The sequence below is a fragment of the Pseudorasbora parva genome, chromosome 22 (genome assembly GCF_024679245.1).
Source record: "Pseudorasbora parva isolate DD20220531a chromosome 22, ASM2467924v1, whole genome shotgun sequence".
Taxonomy (NCBI): domain Eukaryota; kingdom Metazoa; phylum Chordata; class Actinopteri; order Cypriniformes; family Gobionidae; genus Pseudorasbora; species Pseudorasbora parva.
Window position 1 is genome coordinate 19,763,622 of NC_090193.1, and position 13,973 is coordinate 19,777,594.

Below are 13,973 nucleotides of genomic sequence, written 5' to 3' on the forward strand. Positions count from 1 at the left end.
GGGTCAGTAGGCAACAACTACGATACAGAACATCCTAGCAACATGCTACAAAACATCTCCGAACATTTGAAAACATCTGAATTTATTTCTAGAAATATAGAATTTAGACAGTAAATTACCAGTGAGATTTTATTTTATTTTATTAAAATCTACTTCACTTCAACATTTATTAGGCTTTACTATTATTCTCTTTCTATTTATTGAGAAGACCTATTGAGAAGACCCTAGCAAAGCCCACACACAACCAACCACCAGTTCACCAGGAATGTTCTCAGAACTTTGGCTACCATTCTGGCAAGGTTCTCTCAAAGTTATGAACAAACGTTCTTCCAGTAAAATTAATATAATCTTTGTTCAGAATGCTCTAGTTCAGAGTTAACAGCCTAGCTACACTCTAGCATACTGCATGTCTTAATGCCTAACAACACCCTAGCAATCATTTAAATGCCCTAGTAACCACCCAGAACATCATAGAGACCTGCCAGAATACCTTAGAGACCATAATGTCTTAGGCCGTTTGTCCACCAAAGTGTTTATTCTTTCCCCTGAGACTGGTGTATTTTTCCAATTGTTTTCAATGGGAGCGCCACGTTTTTAAAACTGCAGCAGGTGCTGAGCGTCTATTTTTTTACTGGTTGCACAGTGGAGGAGGAACGGGACAATTACCACACTGACCAACCATCAAATTCTGCTTTATATTAAACTACAAGCACATCTATTCATCCAAAACTAGTGCCAAAGTAAGTATGTTACATTATGGAGACATTTTTATATTCAGAAATAAACTATTTGCAAAATCAGAAAACAGTTCTATGGATATTCTGTATCATAACATATAGCTCAGAAAATCCCTCTGTGCTACAGCATTACGTTTACAGTAGACTGTTGGCGTTTTCAGTTGACTGAAACGTTTTGGTGGATACACAGCCTTAATGCCATAGCTACTACCCAGTACACCCTAGCAACTGCCTAACATATAATCAGAATGCCCTAGCAACCGCTCAACATCATATCAGCGACCACCCATATCCTAAAACTGCCCTAGCTTCTACCAAGAACACACTTGTAACACCCTAGAGACCATATCTTAACAGTGCCCTTACTACAACCCAAAACACTCTAGCAACCATTTAGCAACTAACCTAACTGCCCTAGTAACCACCCAACCACCATATCAGTGACCCCTCAAAACACTCTAGCAACTAACCAGAATCCCCTAGTAACACCTTAGTGGCATTATATCTTAACAATGCCCTATAACTGCCACCCAGAACGCCCTAGCAATCAATCAGAATGTCTTAGCAATTACCCAAACATCCTATCAGTGATTTTGCACAGGCAAGCAGTCCATATCTAGTTGTTTTTTTATGTTGCAAATATCTAGTGGTTGCCATTCTCTCCTTGGACTATTGCCACTTCAATTCAATGTGGCAGCTCTCGTTCTCTCTACTCTTTCTTGATGACACATTAGCACAGTCCCATCCTCCTCTCCGCATGATCCAGCTTTACATTCACCTGCCTGTGATCAGCACAGTTACACTCTGATAGTACATTAATGCTAACATGATCGGGCACGAGCCTGCAGGATGCGATTGGATCTCTTAGGTGCAACAGGATGAGATCATATCCATATCGGCTCATATGGACTGAGCTCAGATTGCACTATAAAGCCTTTGCATGTGTCAAATCAGCGGGCTATTTTTAGCTGCTCTATGTGGCTGGGAGTCTGTTGGGATTTGTAGATAGTAGCTCTCTCTCCTGCTCTAGGCTGGAAGACTGCAAGCAGGATGAGTAAAGACAGGACTAAACGGATTGATCCTATCTTCCCCACCCCCACTCCATCTCTTCCTACAACAAACTGCCTGTTCCTTTCAGTCTGGAACGATTGATTAATCTCTTCGATTAAAAACCCCCACGAAGCTCCATTATCTGTAGCAGGTACGACTTCAGCACTTTGTGAGAATTTTGTAGATTGCACCAATTAAACAACACACCCTAGAGGTTAATCTTTTCATTCTCTTGGGTACACCATAGGGCCAATACTATGTAATTTATTCTAAGTGAATGTGTAATATAAGTAGCAGGTTAGCAGGGCTACCCCCTCCTGATGCAGCAGGCAGACAACTGGACCTGATTGAGTCAGTCCTATAGATTGAGACAGACTCCCCTTGAGAAACAGCGGCTGCCCCATATATACTAAATGCAATACAATTTCCAGCTCAACTCAAGGGTATTTTGTTCAATCACAAAGCTAGAAAAATAGGGCAGGTTACAGATGGTTTAAAGACATGATTAAATTAGTGTGATGTTGGCATGCAAAGAGATTCTACATGAATACTGTTTTGTGTTATTATCTTTGATAACTACAGTGCTTTCAAACGGCCCATTTTTCAAAAGCTTTGCTCCCATTCAATGTTAGAACGAGCTGTATCAATCTTAAATTTGTAGCTTTTTAAAAACTGTAAGGCCAATGCCAAGGGAAAATGGAGATAAATAAAGACAGACAGAGGAAGAAAGAAAATGTAAACATGAACATCAATAGGTTTCTGTGTTAACAGAGACACCTAGTGGTTGAATGTATATGTACACCATGTACACTAACAGGACATTCAGTGATCAAACAGAGTCAGAGTATCTATACTCCAGGAAAATCAGCCTTTAATGGCTTGTTAATAGTTGTGTTCGATAAAATCTTAAATATTACATAATTTCATAAGGCAAGCAATATTAAATCGTTCAAATGTATGTTTTGTTAATTTCTTTTTTGCATTACATCTATAAAGGTAAACATGATATTATTTACCAAACAAATGCACATAAAAAGAGTGTCTCTTAAAGGGATAGTTCACTCAAAAATTCAAGTTGTCATTTACTCACCCTCATGTCGTTTCACATCTGTAGGACTTTCTTTCTTCCTGTGGAACACAAAAGAAGATACAAAAGAATATGACCAGGAAAGTAATAAGGGTTTAAAACAAAATAAGGTGAAGAAAATGACATGTTTTTGGTTTTTGGTTGGGCATTAATATTATTAATACTAATATTATTAGTATTAGTAGCTAAACCCTGGAGACCATAATATCTTAATAACCTTACTTTAACCCAGAACACCCTATCAACTACCTAACAAGGTAAGTACTGTCCTAGTAGTAACCACCCAAACATCTTATCAGCAACCACAGAACACCAAAGACAATATATCAATGGTCTAGATATAATCTTAAAAAGACATTAGCAACACCATAGAGAAAAGAATATCTTAATCAGGGCTTGATAATAAAGACTGCCTGATGGCCAAGGCCAGTGTGTAAGACACTCGGGCCAGTTGATGGACCTGTTACATCCCAGCTCGGGCCAGTGCTACATCTTCATATTTGTAAAGCCTTGCTAATTTAAATTATCAAGCACACATAGACGGGAAAGTGCCCGCGTCTCTCAGTTTGGTTCAGCAATATACATCCTAAGCATGCCCACGGCACATATGCGTCTCACATTGAGTAAATATTCACATAAAATTATGTAAAAATGCCTGTTGAGAATTATCGTAAACATAGTCGGTTATTACGTTTTTGGTCATTTTCACAAGTTTCATGGCCCACAAAAAATCTTCTGAATATCTGAACATGCAAAAGAAAGAACAGACCTTCTGCTTTATTCAAGCTCCATGCATTGCTTTTTTTATCAACACTTGAATGTGTGCAAGTTTCGTGAAAAAAACAAAAATTGGATCAAAACTGGATCAATGGGATGGGATCAAAACAGATGGAGTCCATCAACACCCCAAAGCTTCACAGTCCTGTAGCTCGTCCTAATGGTCCACATTTAATTCAGTAACATTAGGCAGTTTTTATTTAAATGCTGTTATTTGCTGTTACACATTTTTTTCATATGCATCTGCTTATATGAGATCACTCATTTCCACATCTTTATCACCTGTGTTTGTAGTCATTCAGGAGATGTGTAATAGCGCCCCCTACCATATAATTTATTAATTATTTATTTGTTACATTTACAGTGAGGAAAATAAGAATTTGAACACCCTGCTATTTTGCAAGTTATCCCTCTTGGAAATGATGGAGGGGTCTGAAATTGTCATAGTAGGTCCATGTCCACTGTGAGAGACATAATCTAAAAAAATAGAATAAAATAAAAATCCAGAAATCACAATATATGATTTTTTACCAATTTATTTGTATGATACAGCTGCAAATAAGAATTTGAACACCTGTCTATCAGCTATAATTCTGACCCTTAAAGACCTGTTAGTCTGCCTTTAAAATGTCCACCTCCACTCCATTTATTATCCTAAATTAGATGCACCTGTTTGAGGTTGTTAGCTCCATCCAACTACTAACATGGCCAAGACCAAAGAGCTGTCCAATGGCACTAGAGACAAAATTGTACACCTCCACAAGGCTGGAAAGGGCTACGGGGAAATTGCCAAGCAGTTTGGTGAAAAAGGTCCACTGTTGGAGCAATCATTAGAAAATGGAAGAAGCTAAACATGCAAGGCTCCATTTAAGATCTCACCTCGTGGGGTCTCAATTATCCTAAGAAAGGTGAGAAATCAGCCCAGAACTACAAGGGAGGAGCTGGTCAATGACCTGAAAAGAGCTGGGACCACCGTTTCCAAGGTTACTGTTGGTGATACACTAAGACGTAATGTTTTGAAATCATGCATGGCACGGAAGGTTCCCCTGCTTAAACCAGCACATGTCCATGCCCGTCTTAAGTTTGCCAATGAGCATTTGGATGATCCAGAGGAGTCATGAAAGAAAGTCATGTGGTCAGATGAGACCAAAATATAATTTTTTGGTCATAATTCCACTAAACGTTTTTGGAGGAAGAAGAATGACGAGTACTGTGAAGCATGGGGGTGGTAGCATCATGCTTTGGGGGTGTTTTTCTGCACATGGGACAGGGCGACTGCACTGTATTAAGGAGAGGATGACCGGGGCTATGTATTGCAAGATTTTGGGAAACAACCTCCTTCTCTCAGTTAGAGCATTGAAGATGGGTTGAGGCGGGGTCTTGCAACATGACAATGACCTGAACAGCCAGGATAACCGAGAAGTGGCTCGGTAAGAAGCATATCAAGGTTCTGGCGTGGCCTAGCCAGTCTCCAGACCTAAGCGCAATAGAGAATCTTTCAAGGGAGCTCAAACTCTGTGTTTCTCAGCAACAGGCCAGAAACCTGACTGATCTAGAGAAGATCTGTGTGGAGGAGTGGGCCAAAATCCCTCATGCAGTATGTGCAAACCTGGTGAAAAACTACAGGAAACGTTTGACCTCTGTAATTGCAAACAAAGGCTACTGTTCCAAATATTAACATTGATTTTCTCAGGTCTTCAAATCCTTATTTGCACCTGTATCATACAAATAAAATGTTTTACCAAAATTCAAACATTGTAATTATGTCTCTTACAAAGGACATGCATGCACCTACGATGACAATTTCAGACCTCTCCATGATTTCTAAGTGGGAGAACTGGCAAAATAGCAGGGTATTCAAATGCTTATTTTTCTCTCTGTATATAGCGCATTTCTAGGCACTCAAAGCACTTTACATAGAGGGGGAATCTCCTCAACCACCACCAAATCAATCAAATCAAAATCAAATCACTTTATTGTCACGCAACCATATACACAAGTGCTATAGTGGTGAAAATCTTGGGTGCAATTCCGATGTGCAGCATCCACCTGGATGATGCGACGGCTGTCGTATTGTGCCAGAACTTCACCACACACCAGCTTATTAGTGATTAAACCAATCAGGAGAGGGGGATGATTAGGAGGCCATGGAAGGGAAGCATTTTCTCATCAATGATAACAAAAGAAAGAAAAAAATCCTCACTGCTCTTAATTGAATAACTGTAATAAGGGTTCATCTGTATTTATACCGTGAATATGCAATGATATTTACATTTGATTACTATTTACGTCTAGTTGAGCTAGGCCTACATGGAAAAACCTGAAAAGAACTCTTTATTTAATTTCGATGTTTGTCCTGTTGTATATTTGTGTTATTGCTCTATTTTTTTTTTCTTTCTTATTTTAATTACTGGCTTTCTTTAACAATATTTAAAATGTATGAGAGTTTGGTTAGTTTTTGGATTCAACATTATTTATTAAGGTTTCATGGATCAAAAACAACAAAAACAATAACTAGACCTACTTTTTTTTTTTTTTTTTTTTTTTGTGGTGGGCCAGTAAAAATGTTGGCAAGGCAAGTAAAAATTTGAAGAGCCAGTAGAAATAAACCCTTAGTATTGACCACTTATGGATCAGCTTATGGATCACATCCGTGACTGCCCAGAACTATTCACCAAAGCTAGCCTTTTTCTTTATCTGAGCTTCACTTGGATTGGATTTTATGACTGTCCTTGGAAATGGGGGGAACAACACACGCAAACACACCTCTCCAGACATCAAGGACAAATGTAAGGATTTGATGAAGTCCCTGTGTAGATGTGTATTTTTTTGTTTTTGTAGACTATTGTTCAGAAGTGAAGTCTGTGGCTCCCAGAGCTGCCGCTCTCACTCTATCAGAACTGACGGAAGTGTTACACACTTCCTTCAATTCTTTCCTCCTGGGACTAACACAAAGTGCTCCGTCAGAGAACAACACTGCACTGCAAGAACGATACATGAAAAGACCTATGAGAGAACATGGGTAAGGTGATTTTTTCCATTCAGTTTTTCACTCACTCTCTAAAAGAAACTGTTTTTTCACAGTTGTTTCAATATTTGATTTGTCACTTTTTTATTTGGTGGTGCTCTGAATTTTCAAGTCTATCAAGCGGGTATTAGGATTAAGAGGATATAAATGTGCTAATATAGGTTCAGATAATCAGTCTATAATAATATATATTAATCGTGCTAATATAGGTCGGTTATCTGAACATGCTTCTCACAAACATAATTTATATTTAAGTTGATTTAGCTAAATTGAGATATTGGTGATGTAAAAATTAGCTAAAAATGAAAAAAAGTTTCAGGCTGTTTTAATAACAGACCATCACACCACTTTCAAGGGTTCATGAGAGTTGTTTGTGACAGTATGTGCAACTTGAGGTCTCCAACACTAGATGGCAGCCTAGTTCAGCAATGAAAAACTATGTATTTTAATCTCTCATATTTATAATGTCTTAGCTACTTTCAGCATTTGATTATTTCTCTCTAATAGGTCAAATGTTAATAATAGTTTTATACTATTTTTTTATGTAAAAGGTGATGTAAAAGTCATGAAACAACCTGTCAATCACATGAGATCACAGCATAGCAAACCACAATGATCATCAATTTCTAATGGACAAAATCAAGCCAGACGTACTTTTTTTCAGTTTTTTTTTCAAACAGACGTACTGTTTTTTGTTGGAGAAACAGGTTCCCTTGGATATACACTATATTGCCAAAAGTACTGGGATACCCCTCCAAATCATGGCCAAAGGTGTATAAAATCAAGCATCTAGGCATGCTGACTGCTTCTACAAACATTTATGGAAGAATGGGGCACTCTCAGGAGCTCAGTGAATTAAAATACTTACTTCCTCACTACTAAATATTCCTTGGTCAACTGTTTGTGGCATTATAAAAAAAACGTGGAAGAAATTGGGAGACACAGCAACTCAGCAACGAAGTAGTAAACCATGTAAAATTCACCAAGTAGGGTCAGCGCATGCTGAGGTGCATAGTGCACAGAAGTTACCGACTTTCTGCAGAGTCAATACAGTTACAATACAATACACAGTCCAAACTTTGTGTGGCCTTCAGATTAGCACAAGAACAGTGCATAGAGACCTTCATGGAATGGGTTTCCATGGCTGAGCAGCTGCAACCAAGCCTTACATCAAGTGCAATGCAAAGCGTAGTATGCAGTGGTGCAAAGTATGCCCCCACTGGACTCTAGAGCAGTGGAAACGTGTTCTCTAGAGTGACCAATTACACTTGTCTGCCTGGCAACCCGATGGACAGGGTTTGGAGGTTGCCAGGAGAACGGTGTTATGGTTTGGGCTTGGCCCCTTAGTTCCAGTAAAAGAAATGCTGGACAATTTCGTGCTCTCAAATTTGAGGGAACAGTTTGGGGATGGCCTCCTGTTGCACACCAGTGCATAAAGCAAGGTCCATAAAGACATGAATGTGAAAAGTGTGAAGGAACTTCACTGTGAAGTGTGAAGGAACCGGTCTCTACAGAGTCCTGACCTCAACCCGATAGAACACCTTTGGGATGAATTAGAGTGGAGACTGAGAGCCGGACCTTCTTGTTCCACTTTAGTGCCTAACCTCACAAATGTACTTCTAGTAGAATGGTAAAAAATTCACAAACACATTATTAAAGAGTTGAAGTTGTTGTAGCCTCAAAGGGTGGGCCAACTCCACAATAAACTCTACGGATTTAGAATGGGGTGTCATTAAAGTTCATACACATGTAAAAGGCAGGTGTCCCAAAACTTTTGACAATATAGTCTTTCCCAACTTCTGTTTAATGTGTACTTTAATAATCAGAAACAAAAAACAGGATGAAGAAAATAAAAGTAAAACTACAGATGAGACAATTTAGTAATAAAATCTGTCTACTAGAACACTCTAAAAAATACTGGGTTGAAAATGGACAAACCCAGAGATTGGGTTGTTTGAACCCAGTAATTGGACCATAGACTAAAAAAATATGGACGTAGTGTCCGTGACATCACCCATAGGATTCCGATAAGCCGTTCTGAAGCTTAAAGTAGAAACGAGCTGGGCGTTGCCATCTTGCGAGAGAGTCATCGCGTGTCACTCCCGGATAACAAAATGGGCAAAAAGGCGGGATGTGCGCGGAGCTGAGGTGACGCAATGACTATAGACGGCAGATAAATGGCTATCCACCTGTCACTCGAAGTAACCACGCCCTTAATTATGCAGAACTTTAAGGCTTTATATAACGTAAACAAATGAGTTATAAAAAAAAATGTACCCCCCTCACAGTTGTCAGTAAGGTCAAAATGAGCCGTATAGGCCAAAACCACAATTTGTGCCCGGCTGTAAACATGTTTTTTTCTGCTGTAAAGTTGGGAATTTTAACATGGGGCTCAATTCTGCTCCCTTCTGGAGCCTGCCTCTAGTGGCCAGTCGATAAATTGCAGTTTGCATTACTTCCGTATTGGCTTTAAAGGGATCCCCTGGTGTTGAGACTTGTATGGCTTAATATAACATAAATGATGTCTCTTACTGAATTATGTAGTAGAAAACCCATGAAAGATCTACGTTATTTTAAAAAAATTGATTTTATATTTGGACCATGGGCGGCGCCATTTTGTTTGCGTTCTAGGTTGATGACGTAGAATGGTTGAACTCCTTAATCAGCTGGCGTTACCCGTAGCTATTTTTACCACAACGCAACTCGAAAATTGTTTCAGAGTTAAACAAAACCAATGAATTGCTTTGTAATTGTACTTAAAACACACTCAAACATACATGTGCAAACAAACTCACCTACACAAGTCACAAACAGATCGGCGGGCGGGCACACACACCTGACAGACTGCGCTGTCTCAATCGAGATTTTGGGCTGCTCAGTCTCCACGACAGGGGCTGAATCCAAAATCGACCCCCTATACCTTGAAATAGGGCATTATTTGAAGGGACGGCCATTTGTAGTGTTGTCTGACATCATAGTGGACATGTTCAAGTGCAGTCATTCAGTCTCACGTTCACCGCAATAACGAGTGTACAGACGATTTACAAACAGCTGTCCGACTTCACGCACTCGATCGTCTTCATTAACTCCTTCAAGTTGTATTAGTGAACAAAGGTAGCGAAAGTAATTTGTGTCTTAAAAGTGAAAGTTTAAAGATTGAGGTTAATTCACTGAGCTTGTGCTCAAACTTTAATGTAAACCAATCCCATGCATCATCACCAAAACATCCTGCCTCTCTTCCTCACGTTAACTTATCCCATCATCCTACCTAGATATTCCCTCTGCTGGATACATTAGGCATTACAGTTAATCTAATGCATAGCAACAGTGCGTGTGTGTTCGCGCCGATCTGTTGGGGTGTGTGTGTGTGTGTGTGTGTGTTCGCGCCGATCTGTTGGGGTGTGTGTGAGTCTGTGTAAGCGAGAGAGTTTGTGTGCACATGTATGTTTGGGTGCGTGAAGTCGGACAGCTGTTTGTAAATCGTCTGTACACTCGTTATTGCGGTGAACGTGAGACTGAATGACTGCACTCGAACACTCGAACATGTCCACTATGATGTCGGACAACACTACAAATGGCCGTGCCTTCAAATAATGCCCTATTTCAGGGTATAGGGGGTCGATTTCAGATTCAGCCCCTGTCGTGGAGACTGAGCAGCCCAAAATCTCGATTGAGACAGCGCAGTCTGTCAGGTGTGTGTGCCCGCCCGCCGATCTGTTTGTGACTTGTGTAGGTGAGTTTGTTTGCACATGTATGTTTGAGTGTGTTTTAAGTACAATTACAAAGCAATTCATTGGTTTTGTTTAACTCTGAAACAATTTTCGAGTTGCGTTGTGGTAAAAATAGCTACGGGTAACGCCAGCTGATTAAGGAGTTCAACCATTCTACGTCATCAACCTAGAACGCAAACAAAATGGCGCCGCCCATGGTCCAAATATAAAATCGATTTTTTAAATAACGTAGATCTTTCATGGGTTTTCTACTACATAATTCAGTAAGAGACATCATTTATGTTATATTAAGCCATACAAGTCTCAACACCAGGGGATCCCTTTAAGAGAGATCGCGGGAGGTTGCCGCTTGGAATGGACCCATTGAAACAACCCAATTTCTGGATTTGTCCATTTTCAACCCAACTTAGGTTGTTTTTAACCCAGCATTTTTTAGAGTGAACTAGAAGACAACTTAATAAAACACAGAAATTACTCTGAAACTGTAGCTTTACAAGCTACAAGCTACTTGTAAGTTAAAATAGTTAAGTTACATTCAAGCTACCATTTTGAAAAAGTATTTAACTACACTAGAAGTTACGAGCTAGCTACAGTGAAACTACTTTTTTTTTTTTTTTGACAAATAACTTTGAATAATTAATGAATAATGTTATACTATTTGGGGTTTCAAGCAATATAATGCAATGTAATTGATTTCAAATAGTATAGTGTGTATTCAGGTTGATTGGGACACTTTTCCCCCCAGTCATTTCAAAGGCAAAAACTTTATTTACAATGTTGTTTTACTGCTGAGCAGCTCATATGAGTGAAGCGCGTCTGCAAGCTGAGCTTCCGTCACACTGCTCAGCTCCGCTCGTTCTTGTCAGTCGTTAGATTCAGACCCCCAAAACGGAATGTAGCTTTTGGCTGCGCAACTCTGCTACTTGCTGTATAATGTAGTTAGCTACTGAAAAAGCTACACTGTTTTAAATGTAACTGAGCTACTGACAAGCTACTGAAAAATGCAGTTAACCTAGTAGCATCGCTATGCTGATAAACATACACTTTTTAACACTCATAAAACATAAGTTCAGTATACTTAAATACAGGTTTTCACAAGCAGTGTTTGATTTTATGACTTTTCTATTTAATCCATTTTAAAATGTATATTGGTTATCGCAAAACTGAATGACACCAGTCTTAAGTGTCACATACTTCAGAAATCATTCTAATATGTTGATTGCTGCTCAATAATCATTGCTATTATCAATGTTAAAATCATTGTACTGGTGTCCTTATTACAGTGTAATTGTACATTTAAGTACTGAGTAATAATAATAAACTACATGAACTTACTATGGGTTAAGGTTAAGATTAGGCTTTGGTTTAGTTGCATGTAATTATGCATAATGTATGGTTATAACTACAGGAACTACATGCAACAAGGACTCTAAAATAAAGTCTTACCTTAATTTATTTGAGAATTTATTTATATATATATATATATATATATATATATATATATATATATATATATATATATATATATATATATATATATATATGGCTCGACATTAACGCTTGTTTTTTGAAGGAACAAGTGAAAAAGAATTTTACTTGCCCGACGGACAAGAGCCTGATTAAAACAAAAAATAACTAGCGAATAACCAAAATGCAAAAACGATTGTGCATTTATTTAGTGTAAGTGGCGATCGATAGTGGTGGATAATAATATATGATGAACTGACGATAACAAGGTCACTAGAGCATTTAAGCTGAATACCATCACGAGTCATGACTGAAAGTGACACTGATTTCATATGACAGTTTTCTAAACAATTAATTAACATTCACTTACATTTACATTCACTTAAAGTCACTTACATTTTAGATGCAATATTGAGTGCTTTTGTTCGATTTCAGCAGCGAAAATCGTTCACATACAGCAGAACCGTAGCGGCCACAGCAACAAGTGTGTTACCGATTCAGTGTTTGAATGAATCGTTTGAATGAACAACTCAATGACTCACTCATTAAGACGGCCACCTGCTGCCACCTACTGGAGGTTTAGTTTCATGTTTAAACATACTTTCCAACATTTCTTATGTGTCTATTCAAAACTACAAATCTCAAAACATTATTTAATGCAGTTTTAATTTTTCAGTGTAAATAATTTAATTTTATTGTTGACAGCCCATAGTGTCTTAATTTAATTTAATGTATCGATCAAATTTAACAATATAAAATTAAACCTGAAGCATAGCCTATATTTAATAAGATTGGGGGGGGGGGGGGTGCCCTTTATAAAAGGTAAAAATATCACAGATTTGAAATGATTCAATACAAAAATAAAAATGTTCAAATATGCAGATTTAAATATGTCAAAGCTGATTGAACACTGGTGAGATTGCTTCAGAATAAATTATAGTTACAACACACACACACACACACACACACACACACACACATACGCACACACACACACACACACACATGTTGGTCTATGTGGTTTACAGGGACTCTCCATAGGCGTAATGGTTTTTATACTGTACAAACCGTATTTTATATCCCCTTACACTGCCCCTGCCCCTAAACCTACCCATCACAGGAAACATTCTGCATTTTTATTTTATCAAAAAAACATCATTTAGTATGTTTTTAAGGCCATTTGAATTATGAGGACATTTGATATGTCCTCATAAACCACATTTATAGTGTAATACCAGTGTAATACCCATGTAGTTATACAAATTTGTGTCCTCATAAACCACATAAACAGGCTCACACACACACACACACACACACACACACACACACACACACACACACACACACACACACACACACACACACACACACACACACAACATTAAAAAAAAATCTCGAACTTTTTTCCTGACAAGCACATTTTTTACTCGGACAAGTGAATGAACGATTTACTTGTCCGAAGAACAAGCACATGAACATGCTTAATGTCAAGCCCTGATATATATATTCTTAATGACCAAAATGTTTTAATGGAAATGTACTATTATTATTCAGTTTTTTCTTCAGCTTGAAGTACCACTTCAATACTACTGTATTTGAATATGGCAATCATTCAGTACCATGGTCTAATACTTTGGTATGACCTTCCAAGGGGTAGGTTTGTTTCTTGTATGATTTCTTGGCCATCCGTGTGTGTATGTACACATACAGACATTAGTTTACTAATTTTAAGCATGAGAGAGCTAGTGAATCTATTGCGCCTGTCACTCTTGTTGCACCAGCAGCTATCTGAAACATTTTGAGCACACAGGCTTATACTCAGAGTTAGCACGTCTCTCTCACTAATAGTGTTCCTCACAAACAGGTTTAACCAATAGAACATCTGCAGAAAACTTTAAACTGCCACGACAGACATAATCACCTACTGGGAATGGGATTATCGGTCAGGTAATACAGAAAGAACAAAGACACCTGAAGGTAGGAACGATTTGGTTCATCAAACATGTAAAGGAGTTAGGTTTGCTTCATGATGTCAGTGCTTTATCTTTTGACATTATTTTTACATTATAAATGGATTTGTTCTGGTGGTTGGCTGT

The 13,973-nt window shown here is 38.3% G+C and overlaps 2 protein-coding genes across 6 annotated transcripts in view; one reads left to right on the forward strand and one right to left on the reverse strand.

The window, feature by feature from the left end:
* The window catches only part of tbl1xr1a (TBL1X/Y related 1a), a 326,002-nt gene that overhangs the window by 247,925 nt on the left and 64,104 nt on the right, over positions 1-13,973 (reverse strand). For both annotated transcript variants that reach the window (XM_067432118.1, XM_067432116.1), the window contains exon 3: positions 2,878-2,915. The gene's annotated coding sequence lies outside the window, so the exon portion shown is untranslated. The remainder of the gene's footprint in view (positions 1-2,877; positions 2,916-13,973) is intronic.
* Positions 6,613-13,973, forward strand: part of s100p (S100 calcium binding protein P) — a 58,866-nt gene continuing 51,505 nt past the window's right edge. For 3 of the 4 annotated variants that reach the window (XM_067432124.1, XM_067432122.1, XM_067432123.1), the window contains exon 1: positions 6,613-6,673. In XM_067432124.1, the coding sequence (XP_067288225.1) occupies positions 6,648-6,673 (26 nt within the window). In that variant the 5' untranslated portion in view covers positions 6,613-6,647. Of the gene's footprint in view, positions 6,674-13,748; positions 13,855-13,973 lie in introns of those variants that run through there. The other variant, XM_067432125.1, reaches the window with a different exon arrangement.